Below are 25,198 nucleotides of genomic sequence, written 5' to 3' on the forward strand. Positions count from 1 at the left end.
TGGGGCAGAGCAGCTACAGCATAGGGAGAGAGCAAACCCCTGAGGACCCCAGAGATCTCCACGCAGGGGAAAATGGGGCTCCAGCGTGTAATGAACTGGTGTTTCAGATGGGTGATGGGCAAAAGGCCTGTGTTTGTCCAACGTGAAGCTAATTGCCTACAAATGTTAAGCTTCATATTTACTCACGACAGTCTCACAAACTGTTCCAAGAATCACATATCAAAAAGCATCTCCCTGAAAGGTAGAGGGGGTTTCTCTTGTGGACTTTACCATTCAAGAAGCAACCATTTTCCATGACAGAAAAAATTTACTGTTTTGAATTGAAGTGGATGATGAGAAAGTTAACTCACTGGCACCTGTTTTGTAACCCAGGTGCTTGTAGCAAGCTGGTTCTCACCCGAAGTCCATCAGCAGTGCCTGCTCTCAGGCTTGGTGCAGTACAGAGCCACTCACGTGCTGACAGCAGCCATCTGCCTGCCTTGGCCCTCTGGTTGTAAAATACAAGTGAAAGCTCTTCAAGCTGTGTAAATGCCTTAAAAGGGAGAAAACAGAATTAACACAGTTTTCATGCTATGTAGAAAACATCTTCTCCCTCCAGTGTTATATCAAGAGAAAACATGCTGTGCATTGTATCTCTGACAGGGTTGAACAGCATGCAAACACTCCCATGGACTTTGCAGGCCAAGGAGGGAATTGTGCCCTTTCCATGTTAACATTTATTAACTTCCCTCAGCTGGAATTTCCATTTCCAGAAAGAAATAGACCACTTTGCTCAAGGTTTCAGAATTGGAGCAAAACCCAGGAGCGTCACAGCAATCAAGGTTTCCTCTCTCCGTTTTTGGAAGCTGGAGGTGATTTTCACTGCCAACAGAAAGCAGAGGAGTCATCACTCCCATCCCTAGGGACTTCAGATGTTCTGGGGAATGCAACTTTCCAGGGAATCCCCGAGAAGGGGCAGTAGGAAAGGATGATGAGTAGGTCTCTGTGAGCCACACATGTACCCTAAAACTTCCCTGATTAGAGCTGCAGCTTGTTCTAGCATCGAAGCATAATTATTCCCAGCTCCAAAATCATGCTGGATGAGGATAGTTTTTCGTCTTACCTCTTCCACAGCTCGCGAAGCGAAAGCTGCAGGGTCGGTGCTATTGCACAGGGACTCTCTTACACAGGGGGATTTCCCAAGGAGCGCAGCGCCTGAGCCCAGCGCTGCGAGCAGCTCTCTGCGTCACGGAGGCTGTGTGGGCATGAGGCGCGGTACAGCCGTGCTGGGGGCGGTCGCCTTAGGAATACAGCCCACGCCAGCCTTTTTCTGATTAAACATAAACAGAACATGAGTTATTAGAAACTGGCCTGATATTTACTGCCGGCTCAAAAAAAACCAGAAGAAAACCAAGTTGGTAGCTTCCTGTGCTCATGAGGAAGGCGGAGGAGCAGGGAATGTGGGCTGTGTCCCGGGCGCTTTTAGGGCCGCTCTCGCAGAGGCCGTCGCTGCGCGGCTCGGCGGGCACGGGAGCGCGGACAGCGGGAGGCGCTGCCTCGGCGGCACCCGCGGCTGGGCGGTGCCGGGCTCTGCTGAAAGGTGTGCGAAACTCTGCTAAAAGATGTGCGAAACTCTGCTAAAAGGTGTGCGAAACTCAGCTAAAGCGTGTGCAAACCCAGCTAAAGGTGTGCGAAGCTCCTGCCGTCGAGCAGCTACATCCAGAAGGCGCTCATGGAGGTGCAGCACAAGTTTCTCTCCAGAGGCACGGGGAAAAGTCTCCTGCGTTTTTTTGTCTTAGCCTGTGCTGAGCCACCAGAGAACATGTGCATTTTGCTGTTGACAGGTTTCACTCGAGGATGAAGTGGTATAGACACTATGGAATTTAGTATCTTTATTTTTTATTGATTATGGGAAAATTCCTTACTCTACCTCCACTGATTAGCTATATGCAAAAAAAAAATAAAATAAAAAAAATATATATATATATATATATATCCTTGTATGTAGATGTGTATAAAATGCCTTAGAACTGTGATGGAGGAACAAGAAAACCTTCATGAGCAACTGAGAAATCCAGCTTTGAATAATGTCAGGATTTTGAGCATCTTCTCAGCAGCACCTTTCTCACCAAAGGAGAAAATCAAGGGGGACTCCATTTCTCTTAATTTTTATAGGAATCATATCAAACCTAGCACTTCGTAAAAGCAGCTTTATTTAGATTAGTGCATTAAATAAATGCATATAAAAATAGCCTAATATAACAGCAATTATTACACCATCCAAATCTAAATACAATATTTATGCCTGGTTATCAAATTGTGTGCGATAAAGATTTAGCAAAAGATGTTTTTTTATTCTATTATGCTACTTCCTACTCTGGTTTTAGAGATATTTATATGGAAAGATCAGAGTGTAACATATTATCTATACTCCTTTTTTTAAACTTATTTCAGCAACAAACAGAAATGGCAGTGTTAAAGAAGGCTATAATAACTTATTTAATTAAAAATATCACTGTTATTTAAACATTTGAAATAGTCATCCTCTGCTTTTATCACAGCAACAACGGAGCTATTTGTTGGATCAGTTGGATCAGGTTTCCAGACAACTTCCCCTTCTTCCAGATATACACTGGCTCATTTACAGGAACAAAGACCAAACTGGAACAGACAACTGGCTCACCAGACCTACTGGCCATTCATCACAGCGTGATGCTTCAGCAGAGGACATGCTCCGTTTCCTCTTCCCAGCATAAACTAGTCTGTAATTGATTTTTTTTAGTGAATTTTCAAAGTTGCTGAAAAGATTTGGGACTCAACACTGGAGCCCTTTGAAAACTCAAGTTCATTTACATACAGATGCTTCTCTGTATCAGAATGTGGTGCTCTGGTCTCTGTTGGCATGCATTTCACATAAGAGTGCAGAAACAGAAATCAAGATCCCCTCCCATAATTATTCTTTATGTCTTTCTTTATAATCAAGAACAATCAAGATCCTCAGCTAGGGACTACTGTGGAAAGGCATTAAGTGACAGATACTTCCACAAACACTGTCTAGGGCTTTAGCCCTCCTAGAATAGAAATCTCACCTTTGGGCAAGTATGCAGAACTTCCCTGTTGGGTTGTTTTTTATTTTGAAATAAGACTCGCCAGCAATAAAAAAAATAGATTCAATTGAATTCTTTTGATGAGGCTGAAATAAAAATATCAGTTACCACCCACTTCCCTTCTGAACTGTGTTGCAAGCTCAAATCATTGCTCATATTGTTATTTCAAACTTATTATCACCTGACTGGATGTCCTTCCTGTATGAGACAGATTTTCATAAGATAACCAACAGAACCCCAGAGAAAGTAATTATTACAAATGCTTAGGACTGATAGAGGGAGGAGAACAGTTTCATAAAGTCTACATTGTGCTAATAAACATGCCAAGACAAAGTATGATCACAGACAACATTATGTCCAGCCTTTAGGATTTATTTCCTTCTTTCAAAAAGAAAAAAATAGTACATGGTCTGATCTCCCATCTTGCAACACTACCTCCAAATGCTTCAAAAAATTGATTCAGCTCTCAAGACATGTGACAAAGAGAGAATATTTTTCCTTGAATGTTATGTGGTGAAGAACCTAAAAAAAAAAAAAGTATGGTTTTGGCTGTAATGTTTGTCACAACATATATTTGAGCAATGTTGTAAGGTATTTCACATTTCTCCCCCTGATATGAGAAGAAACTGACAGTTAATTTAAAGGAGATGAATCATTTGGGAAAAAGTTCTCCTCAAAATAGGAAGGTGCCTCAGCTTCTCCTAGCTGTAGAGCAGAATTAGCAGTAATGCTGCTGTTTATGTAGGTGATGAACACAGAGGATCAGAGGGACAAGCCTGGAAGTGAGAACATGATGTGTTTGCAAAGGCACAAGCCAGGGGACACGCCTGGTCCAAAGAGTTCAATGACACCATCCAAACATACCAAACAAAAGCAGTCCCAGGGCCCTCCATTGGATCACTCACATAGGGAAAAAGAGAAAAGCTTTGTTCGTCATCTTCAACAACCAGAGGCTTTCCTAGAAGGAACAGACATCAGGGGAGAACTGAAGACTCCCATAAAAAGGCATGTCATTTTCCTGCATGATGTGCAATGGGGTGTGCAGCAAAATGTTTTAATGTGTTACAAAAATTACATTCCCAAAGCCAGTTTTGACTGAACAAGCAAAACCCAAACTGACTGCTGAACAAGTTTCTGAAGCACAGACATTAAAAGGCACAAGGGTGCAAGAAAAGTCCTGAGCTAAACAAGTTAACTGTCAATTTCCTCTGATTTTTAGGTACATAATGTACATGTACATCAACCATTGTAAGGAACTCACACTGGAACAGCAAGACTGAGTATTTCTAAGGGCCTTCTTCTTGGCACAGAGACAGACTTTAATTGCAGAGCTTGGGTAAAGAGTAAATGAGCTGTTTAATGTGAAAAATTAAACCTCCTCATATATAGACAATGTCCAGCTCTGCTAGCTAGACAGCAAGTATTTGACAGCAAACTGTTCATAGACTACTTCCAGCAGAACAATTTAAGTTATATCAGAATAGGATTTTTGCTGTCATGCTTCCCATTCCCAGACATCATTGTAAAGTCTGCAAACAGAGATGCCAACATATCCCATTCTGACCTACATAGCAAACAATTGGACTTGTGTTCCTACTGTGTTATCACCAAAATGAATCATTGTCATGTCTCCTCAAAGGCCTGGCAAGATGGAGACTTTTCTGCTGGGAAGTGTCAGCTGAATCCTGCACCTACTGCTCTCATGACACCAACTGCATACTTTGTGTTTATCACAGAAAAGAAAAACATCCAGCAGAAAAAGGCTCAGCTTTGAAATTTACTCTTTGCCAGGAAAAACATGGGAACAAGTGAAGCACAGCTCTGAAGGCTCTAGCTTATTAAACTCCAAGGACAACAAAAACAACCAAAAAAAGTTCATCAATCTTTTTTGAAAACCAGAATAAAGATGCTAGATAAAAACACACGCAAACCCATACATTGCACAAATTTGAGGAGTAGAAATGGCCATGCTATAGCATAATTGTTCACTATTTCTGCATCTGAGAAAAAAATTAGGGATATGTCCTGCAGTTACTAAACTCAGGAGGGAAGAAGTCTTGCTAGGAATGGGATATGAAGATGGCAAACCATTCTTTACATTCTCAGGCTTCAGAAGTCCCTAGGTCAGCTTGGCAATTAAAGGTTGCCATTGACTTAGAAAGATAAACCCCACGGGAAGTCATCCCTACCATGAGTGAGCAGCTGGCAGTTGTTAATATTTATGGTCTTCTGCTGCAATGGTTGGTGGGATCAAAAAAAGTGTAGGAGATTTGGACTAGGTGTCTTTGAATCAAGCCTGCATTAATCTATGTGATCTGAAGCTTCTCTCTTACCAGCATTTGGAGCATAAAATTCTATCACTTATGCCTAACTGCCACATACTTGTAACCCTATACATGTAGGATAAAATTAAATCAAGACAAACAGAGATGTCTGTATTCCCTCTTTATAAATTACAAGGATAAAAAGCAAGTTTTTTGCCAGGACAGGGTTCAGGAACTTTAGATATCTAGCTAGAAAAAAATTCTTCTCTTCCCATTAAGTGATATCTCACAAAGTTTGTCAGATATCCAAAGTGCTATTTCTGCTCTCTTCATTAGAAACTGTATTTTGTAAGTGACGGAGACATACTCTTCACAGACCACCAATTACTTAAACAAATTATTAATCATAAAGTGATTCTGGAAGGCAAGAAGTGCTCCATCTCCAACCATGACCTGACAGCATTTGGTTTGACAATTGTTGTGTTTGGAAAATCCCCAAAGTTAAAAATGTTTGTTGGGTAAGTTGAAGCTGGCTGACAATGACATTGACTTTTTCAGGGGTTTGTTTTCTTTGGTGAGCTCTGTAGACTGGGGCATTTAGAGACCAACCCTTCAAAACCATTGCTCTTTGAAATACATCCTCATTTCAGTAATCTCTGCCTGCATCTGAGGAAGGAAAGCACCAGATACATTATTCTTTATCTTATCAAAGATTTCAACAGCACAACGGAACAGTAACTTACTGAACAAATACAAAGGATGTGGTTTTCTTTATTATTTATCTCATAGAAGAAATATAAAATTAATTGCTGCAACACAATTCAAAGATTGAAAATTTTGTCTACAGTAAAAAGAAGGACTAAAATCATGACAGCCTAACTGTAACAGTCAGAAGTGTTAAAGTCTGTTGCTAACTGTAAACATTTGCATTCTTAGGATAACTGAAAATGATACTGTTCCAGATTCATAAGCCAACTGCAATGCAAACCCTCTTAAACACCGGGTTTTGAGCAGAACTGTAATCACTAAGGTCTTTAATGTCTCAACAAAACAGATCATGGTCATTTCAAATGAGACCTTACTTTTCAAGCTCAGGCATCAAGCAATTACAGCAAACCCTTTTTTGATTGGTGTCCAAAGACAATTTTAAAAAGGAAGAACTATGAATCACCTAAGGATTCACAGAACAATTCTATATATTTTAATTTTGGAATAAAAAAATCTCTGAATCTTATTTCAGTATGGAGTTGGTTGGTAGTGCTTCTTTTTATCTACTGCAATGGCTAAGTACTCACCCTCCCATGTATTGGATACTATAGTTTCCATTCAGAATGCTCTCTGAAATCCCATCCCTCTATGAAAATGGTGCACCACTGGACTACAGAAAATTGAGGCAGGAAAACTGGTTCAAAGAGACAAGGCAGTAATACTTGATATTGCCAGATTGTTACACGTGCTATCATCCCCTATGCACTTACTTTTGATAATTAATCTAATAGTAAGTACGATTTATCTGATTGCCTGAACTACAAAGCCTCTATGTATTCTCCCAGTTCTTTCTCTTGTCCCAAAAATCTCTAGAAATTTCTCCTAGAGAAGGGCTTTAGAAAACCAAACCTCAGATAGAAATATTCAGAAAGAATGTAAGTACTACAGCTCTTTACCCCAACAATCCAACTTCTAACATATTTACTTTTTCTCTGCCCGAAAGCAATGTCTTTTCTCTGTCCGACATGAGAAAAAGAAATACATAATTATGGAAATTGTTCCATCTCATGGAGTCAGCACCACAGATGAGAGGCTATGCCTTAGTAATTTCTGGGGCTTTTACCTCCCCTGTTGGGCTGTGAGCATAATACCTACAAGACATATTCTGGGAGTTGTTCCATGCAAAATTCCTGTAAAGGGCTGCACTGTTTACATTGACTACAAATCTGTATGCACAAGAAAGCTCAGCATGGGAACAAAAACCTGTCGCTGAAGTCATTCTGTGAAACAAATTGAACATGGTTTCCCCATAACAACAAGGGAAAACGGAATGAATCCTGACGGGTAGAGCGCCTCCCTGCAAAAATTTGCAGGGAACTTCTGCTTTCTAATATAACAGACTGTGTTAAACAAGTCTCTTTACAGAGGAGACTTCCCAAAAATACATGTTTAATAAAGGTAAGACCCATCAAGTCCAGCTAATTGATTCCTCTATGAGCCATGGGAAATGCAGTATGGAGATTCAGTCTACACAAGAAACAAAGCAGTAAAAAAAAATCACTTTTTTGAAAATTACCTGTTTCTTGAATACAGCTGTATTCACTATTGCTTCACAAAATACTAGGGGAAGTGAAATACTACTTTTTTTACAGGTCAGATACAATAAAAAGACAATCGGAAGGGTGAAAAGAAGCAGGGAGGTCCCGCAAAAGAAAGCAAACCAATCCTCCTCTGCTTAAGGAAAGTATGAGAAACAGGTCTGCAAAAGCAGTGGATCAAGACTTTCAACTAAGAGGATTTATGGAGAAGGAGATTTTATCTCCAGGCACAGGTTAGCCTCAAATAAATCCTAACCCTTGTTTTAAACAAACTGACCCCAAGTTACCCGTGATGTTTAGAAGAATTTAGTACTAGAAGAGAACCTTGGTGGTAATTTTGTGATAAGCAAGGGAAAGCATTTGGAAGAGAACTTTCCAGTGAACAACATGACTTTACTTTGAAAAGCTTCCTAATTGTTGATCCATTATATCCCCAAAGCAGCCCAGGCTGGAAATCTTAAAATTTCTTAGTTGAACATGGCACAGACCTTTCACTAGTTTGTTTGCAAAATTATTTAAATAATGTTCTTTGTCTACCTTTTCTTTCTCCAAAGGTAAAAATTTTTGTTAAGCAAAACCAGCCTGTACCTCTGGAGAGTGTAAAATAAAATGAACTTGCAGATTTGTTTCTCTGAGGGAAGACTTTCTGTTCTAAGAACATAATTCCTCAATGACCAGCACAAGCATGGATCAGAGTGAGGTTGTGGCTGAGAGCCTGACTATTCTAGACTTAGAAGTGACACAGCACCACAGATGTGTCAGATCCAAGTGGGACAAGCTCTGCTGGGCAGCAGCATCCTGTACCACACTACTGCACTTGTGGAAGCAACAAGCTTCTAGAGACACAGCACTGTACCCTAAGGTGATTCTGCACCTGCATCACCATCTCTGCATGGCACCGTATTTTCTGGGGCTTTTCTGCCAGTGCAATACACCAGTCTGCTACTCAAGGCCTCTTATTTTCCTGCAGAGCCTTTTAGGAATTAATTTTTACTCAGGATTTAGTGTCATGAAGCTGAAGTTTGTAAGCTGGATATGCACAGTGGCCATATCAAAGCAATCAGCTAGAATAAAGAATAGAACAAGCATAACCCCCCGTTATGCCACGCTTGTGGACATGGATCGAGAGAAAAGGATACAGGATGACAGGAACAAAAGGGACCTCAAGAATAATAAAGTATTATGAACAGGTACTCAACTAAAATGTACAGATACATATGTGTGGCAGCCTGGGGAACAAGTAGGAGGAGCTAGACCTCCTTGTGGTGTTAATACTACTTGTGCTGTGTGGGAATAACAGCTATGGTAGGAGGGCTTGCATGTGATAGATGGATATGAGTTCCTCTGGAAAGACAGAGAAAGAAGGGAAGACTTGGGGCTTTCTATGTGAAGGAGCAGCTTGAACACTTGTAGCAGACAGCATTTTGATTGAGACCATGTTCCCGGATCCAAAAAAAAACCACTAAGAGTGACAATGATGGAGCAGCATATTTCAGCCCAGCCCACCACAGTAATGGAGACAGTCAAGCACTACAACAGGCTGTGCAGTCTCCATCCTTGGAGATTTTCAAGGTCTGACTAGATAAAAAGTCCTGGTCTGATCTCACAGCTGATACCACTTAAGAAGGCAACTGGACTAGGTTCAGAGTTCTCTCCCAGCCTGAAATATACCATGATTCCAAGTCTAACGAACAGAACCCAAGACAGAAAATGTAGCAAGAAGTCTTTTGTGACTGCATCTCCACAAGCATGGCACTACGATATTCACCCAGGAGTCAACTGCAGGCAAAGGCTACAGATTCCCTGGAAGTTATAGAGGAATGAGGAACAGTGGCAGTTGCAGCAGAACCTATTCCTGCAATACTTGTGAGCATCAAACATCTAGGGAAATAAAAATCCCTGGCAACAAATGTTAACTTTGAAGTTAATATCCCAAAGCGTATTTTCTCAGGACAAGGAACTTCCGAATGTTTTCAGTTTCCTTTACCATTTAAGAGCCAGGAAATTTGAGATTTGCACTAAAAAGTATTTCCGGTGAGGGAAAGGGGCAGAGGGGCAAAATTGTCTTTAATTCACTGGGGTTCCTTACCTGTGACCTCCCAAACAGCCCTACCATACAATACAGCAGATCAACACCAAGTTTGAGAAGTAACTAAAACTTACTGCCTTGCTCTTGCAGAGACATTGTTTAGATGTTTCTGGAGCATATGAATGAGCTCTCAAATCTAGATCATAATCATAGTGTTTTCTTGACATACATCCAGCTCTTGTTTTCAGTGACAGAACCATATTGATGGTTTCTAAGTATCTTCAATTTAAGACTGCTGCCCTCAGGAACTGATAATCATACCATCTCTCTTGATTTCATAAATACACCCCCTCAAGTCTTGGTTCTCTTCCCACAGGTGGCTTCCGCTTCACTCAGCTCTTCCCCAGATATAACTCCTACTTTAGGGAAGCTCATGGTCAGCCCTCCACCTCCTCCAGCTACAGCCTCTTCTAGGAAAGCTGTCTACTGAGCTTATTTACTTCACCAATGAGAGCTGATCCTTGCAGCCTCTAGGCTTCAGCTCCCTGGTCACCAGCTCCCTCGACTAGTAGATATCTGAAAAAATAACCTGTGCATTCCACTGCTACAACACTGCTTTTGGCTTCTTTCTCGTCTTCTCAGAAAATGGCCTGCAGCCATGACAAGGGTTCAGAACTATTCCCAAAAGGGACAGGCAGTCTAAACAGAAAAGTGATGCTGAAAGGCGCTGCATGTACAGTAACCATGTTCTGCCCTGCCTTTTAAGGAATACAAAGCAGCTTGAACATCTATAACCATTTACAAATTAAGCTTGTGTTTCAACATGGCTCAACCATATAACCAAAATACAAAATTCACTATTATTTTTCTACAAGTGTCCTGTACACATGTGTCAAAATTCCTATAAAATCATTCCTACCTATGTCAGTGGATCACTGTGAATATAATGCAATTAGGTACACACTGCCACAGTTCTGCTGCATGCTTCTGTCCCTGGTAACCCATATTTTTATTATTACACTATTACCCATTTGGTTAATCTTCTGCAAAGATTAAGGTAGCAGCAGGCTCTTTACAGAATCTGTGTCAAGCTTGCTATCAAAGGTTTTGTGTTTGCATCAATAGCAAGTTACAATAAACTTCATACTAGCCTCCAAAAACAAGTTCTAGTGCCATGATTTAGGTAGAAAATCAAGGCTCAATCTTGAAGAAGTTAATATGAGAATTAATTTCAGCAAACAAGATAATCACTATGTGAGTCATTATTTAAGAAAACATTTATGAATCAGAAATGGACACATGTAAGTATTATTTTAAACTCTGAATAAACTATTATGGCATTGACTTGAAGGTCTAACCTTTTAGTTTGCCAACTGCTAGAAGATACTTTTCCTTGCCCAGATTTTACAAGTACTTGGAAGTATGCATTATTATTGCCCACAGTATTTGCAATGAATAATATATATATCAGAGAAAAGAGAAAACACACTTATAAGTTGTTCAGATCACACCATTAGAAAAAAGTCTACACAAGATCATACACCAGTGCAACACTAAAGAGTCCAAAAGTACTGAAAATGAAACAGTAATCATAAAATTGATGTTGCATTTATATGATTATCTCTGAATACAGTAATTTCCTTCATGGAATTCCTGTTAAGAAACACTCTGTGGAATTGCTAACAGTGCTACCATTTAGTCTAATGCATGAGTAGCTCTCAAACCGGACAGGTGAAATACTCATAAATGTACTTTTCAAGTTTGATATTTGCCTGCTCTCCATTTCCCATTTCCTTCCTTCCCTCCCCTCTCTGCCTTCCTCTGAAAAGACTTCTTTTTGTGGCAGATGCAAAGAGCACTCAATGTTTCAAGTCAACATGTTAAAAGCATTGACTCTGCTGGCTCAACTGATCTGGAAGGGGGACGGCCACTATTCTGCTAAATATCTGAAAACCCAGGCAAGACTGGGGTGATTCTCTGGATCTCTGCATAGGACAGATCCCTCTGCAGGAATGCTTTGATGTCACCTGGTAGGCGGCAGCTTTGGGGAGAATGATGAAGCAAGAAGGGTGTTCAAGAACCCCTGCCTGAACCTGAAATACAGGTTTAAAGTGAAGCTAAAGGCAAAATAAGAAACAAGTGTGGGTGGAGACCAGACCTGGGTAGAGAAAACAAAGGAGAGCTAACTAAAGACATTTTAAATCAGGTGGTAAACACAAGAGCAAACCCACTTTTCCGACACAAAACAGTGGCCCTATCCTTGGAGAGCTGTGGTGGTGCAATGCTGTATGAAACTGCACACCCGATTATCTAATTCCATTCTCTTTATTTTGTCTTGGCACTATCTACATGAATGGAAAACAACTGCAAAAATAGATACATGCACTTCGTTTTTACTGGCTTCCAAAACACAACTGGATTGGAAACAATCGTTCCAACACATTTATCTTCTTTCAGACTGTAGTTTTGTGGAAAGGTGGTTGTTTCTTGAGCTTTTAATTAGCATATCATTTGTATGCTAGCCAAGAGAATTCCCAAAGGCTTTTTTCCTTACTGCTCCTGTCAGCTTTTTTTACAGAAGAGTGCCTAACTGAAGGCTACTTCCACAATGCATCTGTAAAACTTATATTTGAATATTCTTCATTCATAAAACAGATGGAAAAGTGAGGAGTAAGGAGAAGAAAAATGTACAGAAAGAATGCAGACCTGTACAAAAATCATTATGATGAAAAACAGAGATTGCTTGATTCTTCATTCCCCATCGTAGAAATATTAAAAGTAATGTTCTTTGGACTACGTGTCACATTCAATTCCTAAAACAGAATATTAGCTTTTGTGTTTCTGTGCTTAAAGTCATTTTCCCACTGCTTTTTGTTGACTGCTTGCATTATTTAACTTTAAAGAGTCCAAGAGGCTTCTGATTGTTTCACTTCCTATTCCTTTCATCCTATTCTTCATCTTGCTGGAATTATTTTTTCCAAATGGTATCAGTAGAGCTGCCAGTCCCCAAGGTTCTTTATTGATCATTTGCTGAGTTTTATCTTCCTTCTGTAAAATCCAGGCACTTTCTCTGGCCATAGCTATAAATTTCTCCAGCTGTGGCTGATTAACATTCTTGCTGATATTAAGGTCTTGTTCAAAGGGATTCCAGATATAAAGAGGAGACGACTCAGGCTTATTTACTTCCTTTCCCTGCAGACAGCGTAAAGAAAAAGCCAAAATTGCATATATACATTATAGGCTGAGCAAATAATGAATCACTTGAGTTATTACATTAGGATTAAAAGTGTTTTGAACTATTAGAGAACATTTTACAAAACACCCAGTCATTATTAATCAAGTTAATTGATTAATTACAGTCAACTTGACTGTATTACTCCTGTTCTCTGAACCCTCTCAGTGGTGCTTTTCTTTGCCACATTCAACTTAGATATCCTTCAAGGTAAAGAACACACAACTACAGCTTAACCTATCTTTGTGGCCATTCTCCCATTTGCTGTCCAACAATCCTCAGACTTCACCTACTGCAACCTCCTACTCTTAATTCCACTTGAGAATGGGCAGCATCAGTGTGTCATATTAACCTGCACAGCCCAGTTTGATAAAATACTGCATGCACTTAAAATGTTCAAACCATTTCTCCCACACTGTTCAGAGAGCTCACAGTGCTAGTGTAAGTGAACAAGATTGCTTAATTGGCTGAAATTCCTCACAGTTTGGTCTGTCTTTTAAGCACAGAGCTATTCAGGTCATGATCCACTGTTAGGCACCTGGTATAGTACAGCACAAATAGCCGACAACTATGGAGTTCGTTATTTAAATGCACTTCCATCTCATGCTTATCAGTGTTTCTTAGCTGACTGGTTCTGTGTAGCAGAACCTCTGCACAAGCTCTAGCAGGAATCCACCATCTCCTGCTGGTCCAGAAAGTGTCTACATACTCCTTACACACACTTGCCCCGGGGCCAAGAGCACTGTCAGAGAAACAGCAGCAGCCCAGACACCTCCGATGAATAGCTCAGGCTCCAAATGTGTTTTTGCTTGCCTTTTTCAGGTTTAACAGCAAACAGAAGTTATCCACCTAATAAATCAGTTTCTAGGATCAAGCTGCAAAAAGGGCTCTTTAGCCAGTGATCCACAATGCCCAAACAGGAAAGAGAACAAATGAGCATCCACACAGCAATGTGGCATTGAAACTCCATTCTGGAAGCAGCTCAGCAGGAACAGGTGTGAGTTATGGAGGTTACATTTTCATGTTTTCCTATTATACCTGCATGCACACACAGATCAACAGGATGACTTAAACATGTAAAGCAAACTGAAGTGCTAGCATAGAATTATCTTGCTATGGCATGCTTACTGAGCTGCAGTACAGTTACTGAAGGCTGATACAAACTGCAGTGTCAAAAGCATACCCAAAATTCAGCTCTAAGTTTTAATGTAGGCTCTAGTTGGGTCTGGACTCCCAACTTTAAATGTGAATCTTGTCAGCTCACAGGGTCTGTCACAGACTTTTGCTGTGACAGACATCATGACATTTTAAAAGATTTCCTCCCACAGAAGCAAAAGAGCTTCGACTTTTTAAAACTGCCACTTTTATTACAGGGCTTTTCATCAAAATCACACTAGCTTTGCATCATTTTCTGCTTTCCAGCATATCCAAGTAACGACACTGTAAATGTTATTAATGGTATTGTAAATTACTGGGCTCCAAGAGGAAAACACTCCTCCTTCACAGAAAGAACTCGGTTGCCATATAAATGTTTTTTTAGATATAATTAAAGATGACAGAAATTGTTGCTTAGCATATGCAGTTTGTCAAATGGCAGACAGAGAGATTCAACTGATAATGATGAGCAATTAATATCCATTTACCTTTCGAAGATTTATGGAATTCTTTCTGAAATCAAAGTTTCCAAAATATTCAAAAAACTCACCCAACAATACATCTAAGGGGAAAGAAAAGCAAGAGTCATCAGTAACATTAAGGAAACGTTTGTTTTCATGGTGGTCATGAAATAAACAAAATTTATGAAGATCTACCTACCAAGTGTTTCTGTGTTTTTTGTAGGTTGTATCTTCCTTAAATCACTAACAAATGAGCAATCATATCCTCCAATTATATGCTTGTCTTTTTCTTCTGAAAGAAAAATCGTGGGCATATTTTGAAGTAATAAATAGTAAAATGGCATTGTATTTAATAAAATTCAGATAAACTGAAATCAATGCTACCATATTACACAAATCAAATTGGGAATTCACAAGTGAACTTTTAGGTTAAGATTCAAATTAAGTGGTAAAAAATTTAAAAGAAAGAAGTCCATAGACGGGCAAAGGAAAAGCATCATGAACAAATGACACATTTTTAAAATCCTACAGGACTAAGATAAATGATACCTTCGTATCTCTGAAAATACTTCTTACAAGTAACAAACAGGGTTTCTCTGCATAGAGGGCTGTATCACACACTTAACAGCATAACTCCCTGAGGTTAGTACCTACATGAGGGTTTAAAAAAAAAAAGACCCAGAGCGTTTACTGTCTTTTTCTGAAAAACTTCACAGAACTAGGAACACTCTTGTAAATATCAGAACACATGTTTTATGTATAAACATTTCTACAGAATTCTGCTGGAAATGGTTAAAATTATTTTAAAGCAACTGAACACAGACCTTTTTCTCCCCTTCAAGCACTCAAAGCTTCCAAGGAATCATGTCAATAAGCAGAAGACATGAGTAAGGAATCAAGAACTTGGGGTGTCATTCTCAATGCTTTCATGTGATTCACTGAAGAGAACACACCCTGAATGCTGTTTAAGGAACCTCCAGAATAGCTTGTTTGTGGAGATACAATAATTATTTGCAAAGGGCCTGAACAGTCTCAAGGATATTACAAATTAGGAGGAGAAAACACAGCCTTTCTTTTAAGCATTTGGTAGCTATAAAAAAATACACATCATATCAATCTGCACAAAATCCTTAACTCCAGAAATGTTCCAAGACCCTACAAGTCTTCTAAATAACAATATTTTAAAAAATTCAGCATAGGAGCACTGAACAAGTAAATTACATTATCTAAGGGACAGAATAAGTCTAACCCCTCTAAATTGAATTGGTATTGTATTGAAAAGGGATTTATTGTGCCTTTAAAGATGTGTTATTTTCACTAAAAAATACATGTAAAACTTGTGTATTCCCTCAAATTTAAAACACTAATAATATTCATTATTATTTGAGAGCATAAAGAAATTGCTTGGGTTTATTTATCACTTTAGATGAAACAAATGTGCAATAAAAAATAAACTGCAATAAACACAAACAGCTGTGCTTACCTGCCAGTTCTTTAAGCTGGTCTAGTGTTGGAATGATAGGCGGCGATCTCCTCTGCAGAAAAAACATGACCATCATGGTCAGGGAGAAGTTTGTAATCCAGGTACCAGGAGCACTGTTTGTAAGCCCATGAACACGGGCCCAGCATCGTACAGCGAACACTAACGCTCGTACACGGGAATCAAGACAGCCATAAATATACAACAGTTCTGAACTTCTTATTGCAATGCTGAAGAAGAAATGGGAAGACATGGAAATGATGAGAGAACTATAAAGTATCAGATGCAGTATTCATTGTTCATTATAAGAGAAGGGAGTTTTCATTAAAAAACTTTTATACATTTTAAAAAATAGAAGATAATCACAGAATAGTAGAATGGTTTAGGTTGGAATGCCTGGAATTATCTGGGATTAAATACCTGGTAATTTTTCACAGCAAGAATGATACAGTTCTGGGTAAATAATATGCATTTGCACATTTCCACATCACAGTGGGAGGAAAAAACCCCAAAATAAAGAAAACACCATCAAGTACTGTGAAGTCAAACTATGCAGAACTGAGGTGAAAAAACATAATCCAACCACAAGTGCCTTTGGTATGTTAGATAATATCTCTATCCTAACATATAATAAAATTCAACTAGAACTTCTTTTACTGCTTTTATCTAAAAAGTAGTAAAATGCTGCACTGAAAAATAACCTAAGTGCAGAGAGACAATGAAATCCACAAAACAAGTCCGTTTGGTAATTTTCAAATGATTACTGCTTAGTCGAGCTGAAAAAAACAACTAATCTGGAAGGATAAAGGTTTTCAGATGGATCAGTTTTTGATCTCCTTTATCATGCTGTTATACAACCATTCATGTATCGTACAAATGGGAGGGCAAGAAAAAGTACAAAAAAAATGGAAGTACAACATGAAAGCAAAACTTACTTTGGTTCAGTTTTAGCCTGAAGTGCTAAAAGTTGATCTAAAAATTCAGGATAGCCTTGTGGGGACATTTACTAGGTCAAAATTTTGTAACACCTAGGCTTCTTAAATTTCAGCTGTGAGGTGCTTTATGGTGTCCAGAGAGATTTGTTTCTAGTAAAAATTATAAAAAGACAAGATGTGCAGTCCCAACCATCCAAACTATCAGCAGTGAGTTACAAGGAAGCTTGTACAGAACTACACGCTGACTTTCACTTGGCTGCAATATAGAGAAGTAATTTCATTGTAAGAAACTTGTTTTAACAACAAACTTCTTTAACAACTCCTGCATTTTCTGAAACAGATCTTTGGGTAATTCAGAAAACTGAGTGTATCAGATCTGGTTGTATCTGATGCAGACAAATCACAGAACTGCACTAAAACTCGTATCACAGAAACACAAAATAATCTGAGTTGGAAGTGACCCACAAGGATCATCAAAGTCCAACTCCTGGCCCTGTACAGGACAGCCCCAAGTGTCACAGAGTCACACCATGAGCATGCTGAGAGCATTGTCAAAAAGCTTCTTGAACTCTGTCAGGCTCAGTGCTCTGACCACTTCCCTGGAGAGTCTGTTCCAGTGCCCAACCACCCTCTGAAAAACCTTTTCCTAATATCCAACCTAGATCTCCCCAAACACAACTTGAGGCCATTCCTTTGGGTCCTGTCACTTTTATCCTGAATAATAATCACTCATATTTTTATATTCCCCAACAACAATGAAAAGGGTCAGTAACTCATTTTCGGCTATGTACACTTATGCCAGAGTTGTTTCCTGCAGTGAGGGGGTTATTTCTGACGAAAACACGGGACAGCAGAAGCACACGAGGGGCAGCAGAGCCATTTCTGCGCCGGGCCGTCACCGAGCGGCCCTGAGCGGCATTTCTGGGCAGCCGGCGCCCCCTAGCGGGCAGTGCTGCGAGCGGCCTCGCACGGCAGGAACGCCGCACGCTCCCCTTCCCGACGCGGGAATTCCCTTGGCATGCGGGGCATCTTCCCAGCAAATAGGGCTGTGCAGGCCCTTAAGAAGAAAGAAAGGACACCAAAATAAATAAAAGCAAAATCCCTAAAAATTAGCATTCCGGAGCTGCTTAATCTGAAAAGCAATCAAGAAAGGCTGTGCATATGCTGAGGGGAAGTAATGACTAATGAACACTGACTGCCTTCTTTCCTGTTTTGTAAGCCAACCTTCTTTTACAGACTGGTTTTTGAGTCTTCAGCTTCAGCTAGCAAGTGTTTCCCATGTTGGAGAAAGACAACTTAAGGACATCAAACTCTAACCTCTAGAAGTCAAAAAATATCCTTTTTACTTCCAGAGCCAACATTCACATTTGTTAAGAACACAGAAAAGAGAGGAGTAAAGAGTTGATATTACAGGTTTTCAGAGCACTTTAAGTACATCAGAATTCTCTGCAAACTTTTTAAAACCAGGTCTCACCTATTGCTCACTGACAGATCACACTGGAATCCTGTTGGCTGATGGGAAAATTTCACCAGAGGGCAGCGGGCATTGAGTATCTTCTGTACATTCACACACCCAGGACCAAAATTATCAAGGCAGTCACCAATCACAGAAAGAATCCTCTGAGTTGCTAATCTTTCCGATGGTAATCTTTTCATCTGATACTCCATTTCAAATGGACCTTTTTTCTAACACAAAATTTTAAAAGCAAGCTGTTAGCTCTCAAACAAAAGAGACATTTAAAAATACTTCTGAAAGACCACGGCAATTTGCAAAGGAATTTGTACAACTGGAACTGAAAGACAAGAATTATTCAAAGCAGTTCACCCAAGGTTAAATAGGTAAAAACATATTGCTCTCTCTTTTACATTCTCTTCTGGTGATTCAATTTTTCCAGGCTAATAGTGATCAACTTACTATAAATCTACATGTTCAAACAGAAGTATAACAGTACTACATCTCATTACTGGCAAAAAACATAGTTCTGGAATTACCAGGAGAGCATAAATGCTCTGACTGCAAAGAGGAGCATACAATTACAGAGGGGCAACACAACCAAATATCAATAATTTCAAACTGTTAGTAATTCCATGTCAAATCGTCAAAGAACAATACATTATTAGTAAATCAATTAGCAGTGTAAGAAAAAATATCTTTTTCATTTAAAAAAAGTTTAAAAATTTAGCATGCAAATTACTTAAATTGTTCAAAATTAAGATACGATTCTGGAAGACTTAAAAAAAATACTTCATGTAATTTTTTTTTGTCTTCCCTGAAAGACAAAAATATTGTGAGATATATTCTAACATCAGAAATTAACTTCTCTGTAGGTCTTCGTATTTTGATTTGCAATATTTGTAGTTTTTACCTCAATAAAATACCTGTGAAATCACTGTTTTTGTAATAATCTTGTGTTTTTAAGACATCAGCTAATGTTATTTGCTAATCCTATACTTGACACTGACATCCTCCCCCTTGGAACATGCCATGGGTGAATGCATACTGTACAAATAAAATTACAGTGATGTAACAGTAACTGAGATACCAAGTACATTACTTCTGTTGTCCACAAATTAATGACCTCACAGACAGGTGAAACAATTCAGAAGTTATGGACCTTGCAGCTTTTCCCATAAGGTAAGTTCAGGGGCTGAATTTCTTGAGTTTCTCTGGCAATCACCGAGGTGACAGTTCCTGCTCCCATCCTGCCAGCAGCACGTGTGGTGGAACATGCCAGGAGAGCAGTCCCTAATCCCATCTGGCTGTGTGGCTGCATGCTACAGTAGGGCTGGCTCTAAGTGAAAGGAGCCTGCAACTATCAACATTGAGACAGTTAACAGGAAAGATAAAGATGGGTACTCAGCTGACCTGTAGGTGGGCTGGTGTTGATATTTATATTTGTGACAAAAACCACAATAGGCCTTTCCAGACAGCACCTCACTATTTCTCAAAAACTGAATGAAGACTGTTTTATAATGATAAAGTAGATATTCTTAGCAATTAAATGAACCTTCATATACAGCTTTGGTGCTAGCTAGGGGGGTATGAAGTACTGATACACTTGCCCCAACCCTGTGGTTCTTCCCCAGTTCTTGTCATGTAAATAACAGCAAATATGAAACTATTATTAAAAATAAAGTTACTTTTCAGTAAACTGATACAGTAACCTAAGCAAGAAGCACAACAGTTTAACAAAAACTGCTACTCTAAAATATCACGGAGCCCTGTTTTAAGTCATTCCCTAATCTTTCAAACTGCCCAGGGGTTAAAAACGTCCTATCTGTGGTCTAGCAGTCACTCTTGGTAAAGAATGTTCCCACTTCTGCCCCTTTTCTTAAATTACAATTAGTAATCAGTTTGCCATAAGGCTCAAAACCAGTTATTTCATGTAAATATCAGGCTGAAATGCCTGATCCTCCTCATTGCTGGCACCTCCTGAAAGGCTACAGAAGTGAAGAAATCAGAACATACCTTTTCCACTGCCACTAAATCACCTTGTAACTAAAGCTACCTCCCCTTTGTCTCCCTAGAGCAGCAAGTCTCTCAGCCATTCACAGTTAATCACAGCTGCTAGTAAACTCACTCATCATCAAACACTCTACATTTCACAATAGAACTTCAAGCTCCACAAAGGATACCTATTAAAGAAAACAGCTAGTTACCAAACATGCTTTGAAAATAGACATTTTATACTTGAAAGTTATTCCTTCAAAATTTAAGAGGCACCTTTAAACATAAAGATTTTAGCACTTCACACACACAACAGTCCTTTTCTTCAGCTGACATATTTGCTTTCATTGTGATTTATCACTGCAGTAATACTAAAAACTATATACATTTGAAGGATTATTTCTTTAAAAGTAACCTACACAGCAATATACAAATTGTACAGAAAAGCTGAGAGAAATTTCAATCTTCAAAAGTTTAAGCCCATTGTCTTCTAAGGAAAACTTAAAAGACAATGGGCTTAAAACTTTTCTCCCAAACTTGAACAGTTTTTCCCAACAGCTTAAACATTTTTTTCCAAACTATCTGTCAACACACAAGTAAAAAGAAAAGTTTTCACAACACAAGAATCACTTACTTGATTATTCATTCAGACTCGGTGACCTGTAAGTATTCACCATGACTATCCCACGCCCTGAGCTTTCACACCTGCCCACACTCAATATGTGCCTATAAATATATATACACCCCAGTACATAATCTCTCCTGGAGTATAAAGTCATCTCTTTAAGGTAAGGAAAAGAACATGACAATCCTTACAAAATGCAGATGTGCACACATGCACAAACTTACTTTGCTTTAGAACATAGAGGACCCTAAAAAACAAAGCCAAGCTTTAACAGAGCATGGCTGAAGCACAGAAGCTACAGAGAAGAAAATATGACAATAGAATGGGAAGGTCTGACTCTGCTGAAACAATTTTTGAGGATGAGGGTTTTCTTCATAGCATAATTCACCCTAATAGTGCAAAGTTTATGTAAATACCAAGTCATTTTCTTCCTATTGCAAAGAACATCGCGTCCAGGTCACATTCAGTTTTTGAAAGTCTTCAGATCCAAACATTCAAATAAACTTGTTCACACTTTATAGCCCACTTAAAACCTAAATAAAAATAAACTGATTCCTGTGTGTGAAACAGCAAATGAGCTGCTCGGTTGAAGAAATCCAACAAACTGAAGATGCACAGCACAACCTTACCATTTTTGTAGCATGCTTTCCTGTATCACGGAAGTCCAAAAACATGTCCACATCAGATCCCAGTTTGCCAAACGTGTTGACTGAAGAGCCAAACGGCTTTACCGTGCTGTCAGGGAAATATGCACGTGCAAAATCCCGAACCAAAGAACAGGCCAGAAATCGCAGCTTGATGTTTTCTTCTGTAAGCTGATACTCATTCAGTAGAATGTACATCTGACTGCTTATCTAGTTCAGAAAATAAACACTGTAAAAATACAATGACCCATCCTCTAACATATATTTTCATCAATTTACTATCAATGCAATTAGAAGGTTATTTTTCAAAATTTCAAAAATGTTTCTTTCATACAGAGAAATTATTTTCATAATTAAAATAAATAATTTCATTTATTTACTTCAATTAAACTTCATTTAATTTACTTCAAGAACCACTCACATAAAATGCTAATATGTTACCTTTTTAATAAAAATAAATAGCTTTATAAGTTTCACAGGACCAGTTGCAAATCTGAAATAAACATGCCTTATTGTTAATTAAGAGAGATCTGGAAACCTCTACTTACGCTGTCTGCAAGACAAAGCTTTTCAATAAGGTCTTTCACTGGAATGTGACACTGAGGAGAGAGGTGAAGTGGTGTCTCTTCAACGTGTTGACTCACTGGGTTTTTCAGTGTGAAAGTAAAAAGTCTTGATTTAAATGGGACAACATGATGCTCTGAAGCACTTGGGATCCCAACAGCATCCTGCAACGAGGCTATACTGCTCTTTTCTGAAAACTCTATTAAAGCACTGATGCCCTAAAACATTAAGAATGGAAATACAGGGTGAGATAAATGCATGCAATGCTTGAACTCATTGTACTGATACTACTCAGATGTTCCTGGGGCTCCTGAGACAGATTAATATGACAGCCCTGAAGTCAAATGCTAGGTTCCATATCTCAAAACATTTTAGATGATTTTCATGAGAGATTAAAAGTATTTAAGATCTGCTATTCTTGACAGCAAGCACTTAATATAAAAGTTCTGAACTATATTCATCTTCACAACTGAAATATTCCAGAAACACGTCTAAAAGAGCTATCGCTATTGTCAAAACAATGAATGGTGCTATATGAAAGTTTCAAAGATTTAGTGCAAAACAGGTTGCTGGCTATTCCTTAGAGGTGTTGTTTAGTTGACTTATGAATAAAAATCAACTGCTCAGCGACTTGTGAACATTAGCCCAGATAAAAACTAATTTAATACACTAAGTGTATATTATTTGCTTAACTTATGTATGAGGCCTTATCCAAATTTTCTTTCTGGTACTTCTTTTCATCTAGGTGTAGATTTTAGCTTACATCATTAATTACTTACACGATTTTCAAAAAAGAAATGACTCTTAACATTCCCATGACTGGCTAAGTACTGCAATAATTTTTTTTCATTAAGTTTTGATGGGCACTTAATTAAAACAGTCCGTTCAGCTTGATCCAGTCGTTCTGTTTGGACTTCAGCAAATGTCTTCTTTCTGGTACTGACTTCAGCATCTGTGAGAAGAAAGAAGCAACAAGGCTTTTCTACATAAACAGAAAGATGTATGGCTGGTTTCAGTACACTTAATCTCTTCCTCTGGATTGAACAACTGAACAAAAGTTTGTCCTGGCTCTCCAAGATCATGACAATAAAAATGAAAAGAATGAAGAATGAATGAAGGACAATGGAGAATGAATGAAAGAAAGAAATGTAAGTGTATTTCTCTCTCAAATGCATACATTTGTAATAACAAGGAGTAGGAAAGGTAGGAAGAAAACAAATCTGACTTCCCTTGGTGCACAGGAAGCTTCATAATATAAGAAATCTTTTGTTCTTTAATTTATTGCTCACCATCAAAAAACTTATCACATTTAAAAGAGTCAGGAAATGCCAGCTAGGCTGTGAATCAGGACTAGACCTTTGGCAAGCCTCACTGAAATGACAGTCTCTCTGAACTACCACAAAACCAGCACTTTGGAACAATTCAACAGTTGCTATTTTTACAACTCAGCAGCTCCCTTTACAGTAAACACCTACTCAAAAATTTCACTTAATAATACACTTTCATCTACTCCAGTGCAATAAACCCACAGACCAGTCATATCTCATCACACCACTGGCAATCTGTACTGCTGCTGACAGCCTCCAGAATTCACATGGAATCGAGACATGCTGAACATCCAGAAACATGGAACTTTTTTCCCCTCTTTCCATACAGGCAAGGGGAACATCTCCCATATCTGAAATCATGATCACTTCCCTGCATAGCTTTCAAACTAATCCACTGACCACATCACATCAGCAGAACCCGTGAAGCTGTTGCCTGTTAATATTTCCCTTTTGGCATTTGGATTGGGAAGCTGAGGAGCATTTCCCAGCAGCTACCATCTGCCACAGGGATATTCAGTAGAGAGCTCTTTATTCTGTTTTTGGTTTTGAAGAACCCATGGGATATTGTGGCCTCAAGAAAACTAAATATCATTACATGATAGCTGTCAGTATTACTTGATAGCATTTATTTTTTTAAAAAATTTCATTTTATAACTTTACTGAGCTCTCACAGTATTATTTACTGCTGCAAATAATAACCACAGTAGTTCTCTCAACGGCCAAGTTTTATACTAGAATTTTTAATCAGAAAACTAAGGAAGCAATTTATGAAGATGATAAATATCAGTTTCCATGGAAACAGAGAAGGATGAAGTGACCAAGATGCATAAAAGACAAGTCCCATGGATGGGTGACACAGACCAGGAGGTCTGCATTAGGCCAGAATGGCTGTGATTTCTGCCTGATTTACTAACTGTACATGTTTAGCCACTACAGAGATGATGTAATCTCACAACTTCTTCTGGTGCTGCTGTCCTTTGCACAGTTTTGAGCATGGCACTGATGCACAGCAGCAATAGACACCCCTCACTAGTTCTCGGCTTGTTCTAAAGACACTGCGTTCCTGTGCCTTTTTGAGGGGGTCTCTCGGGATGAGCCCCGTCGCTCGATTCACCTCTAGCTGGGATTTAACAACCCGCGTCCCGGGCACTGACAGCGGACTCTGGCCTCCTGGGCTGCAGCCCCAGACAGCACAGGCCGACCCCACTGCCCGGCCGGGCTGCCCTGCGGGGCTCCTCACGCCCAGGACGCGGGCGTTGCCCCGGCGCCTCCGGTGGGGCCGAGCGGGGCAGGCGGCCGCTCCCCTCCCCACGCCCCCCGGCACAGCGGCACCGAGGCCCGCGGCGAATGCAGCGAGGCCCGGCGACCCGTCCCTACCTTCCCCCGGCTCCTCGGCAGCCGGCTGCGCGGCGGCGCCGGAGCGGCCGAGCCGGGCGTGCCCGCGGGCGCCGGGCCCGGGGAGGCGCAGGCGGCCCCGCAGCAGCGCCAGCGCCGGGCCTCCCGCGCGGAGCGCCATGGCCGGCAGGGCCGCGCCGGCTCTGCGCAGGCGCCGCGTTCCACGGCGGCCGGCGGGGCTCAGCCCGCTCCGTGAGCGCGGAGCGGCCCCGGGCGCTGGGAGGGCTGGCGGTGCCCGGGGCGTTT

The 25,198-nt window shown here is 39.8% G+C and overlaps 1 protein-coding gene across 1 annotated transcript; it reads right to left on the reverse strand.

Moving 5' to 3' along the window:
* Positions 1–3,425: 3,425 nt before the first annotated feature.
* Positions 3,426–25,073, reverse strand: MTPAP (mitochondrial poly(A) polymerase). Its single transcript, XM_053978031.1, has 9 exons — positions 24,935–25,073; positions 23,009–23,181; positions 22,214–22,447; positions 21,651–21,875; positions 18,423–18,634; positions 16,017–16,243; positions 14,733–14,825; positions 14,561–14,634; positions 3,426–12,877 (listed from the first exon to the last, which is right to left on the reverse strand). Exons 1-9 carry the CDS (start codon positions 25,071–25,073, stop codon positions 12,539–12,541), a joined length of 1,716 nt encoding a protein of 571 aa, XP_053834006.1. The 3' UTR covers positions 3,426–12,538.
* Positions 25,074–25,198: the final 125 nt, after the last annotated feature.

Source organism: Vidua macroura, chromosome 1 (genome assembly GCF_024509145.1).
Source record: "Vidua macroura isolate BioBank_ID:100142 chromosome 1, ASM2450914v1, whole genome shotgun sequence".
Taxonomy (NCBI): Eukaryota; Metazoa; Chordata; class Aves; order Passeriformes; family Viduidae; genus Vidua; species Vidua macroura.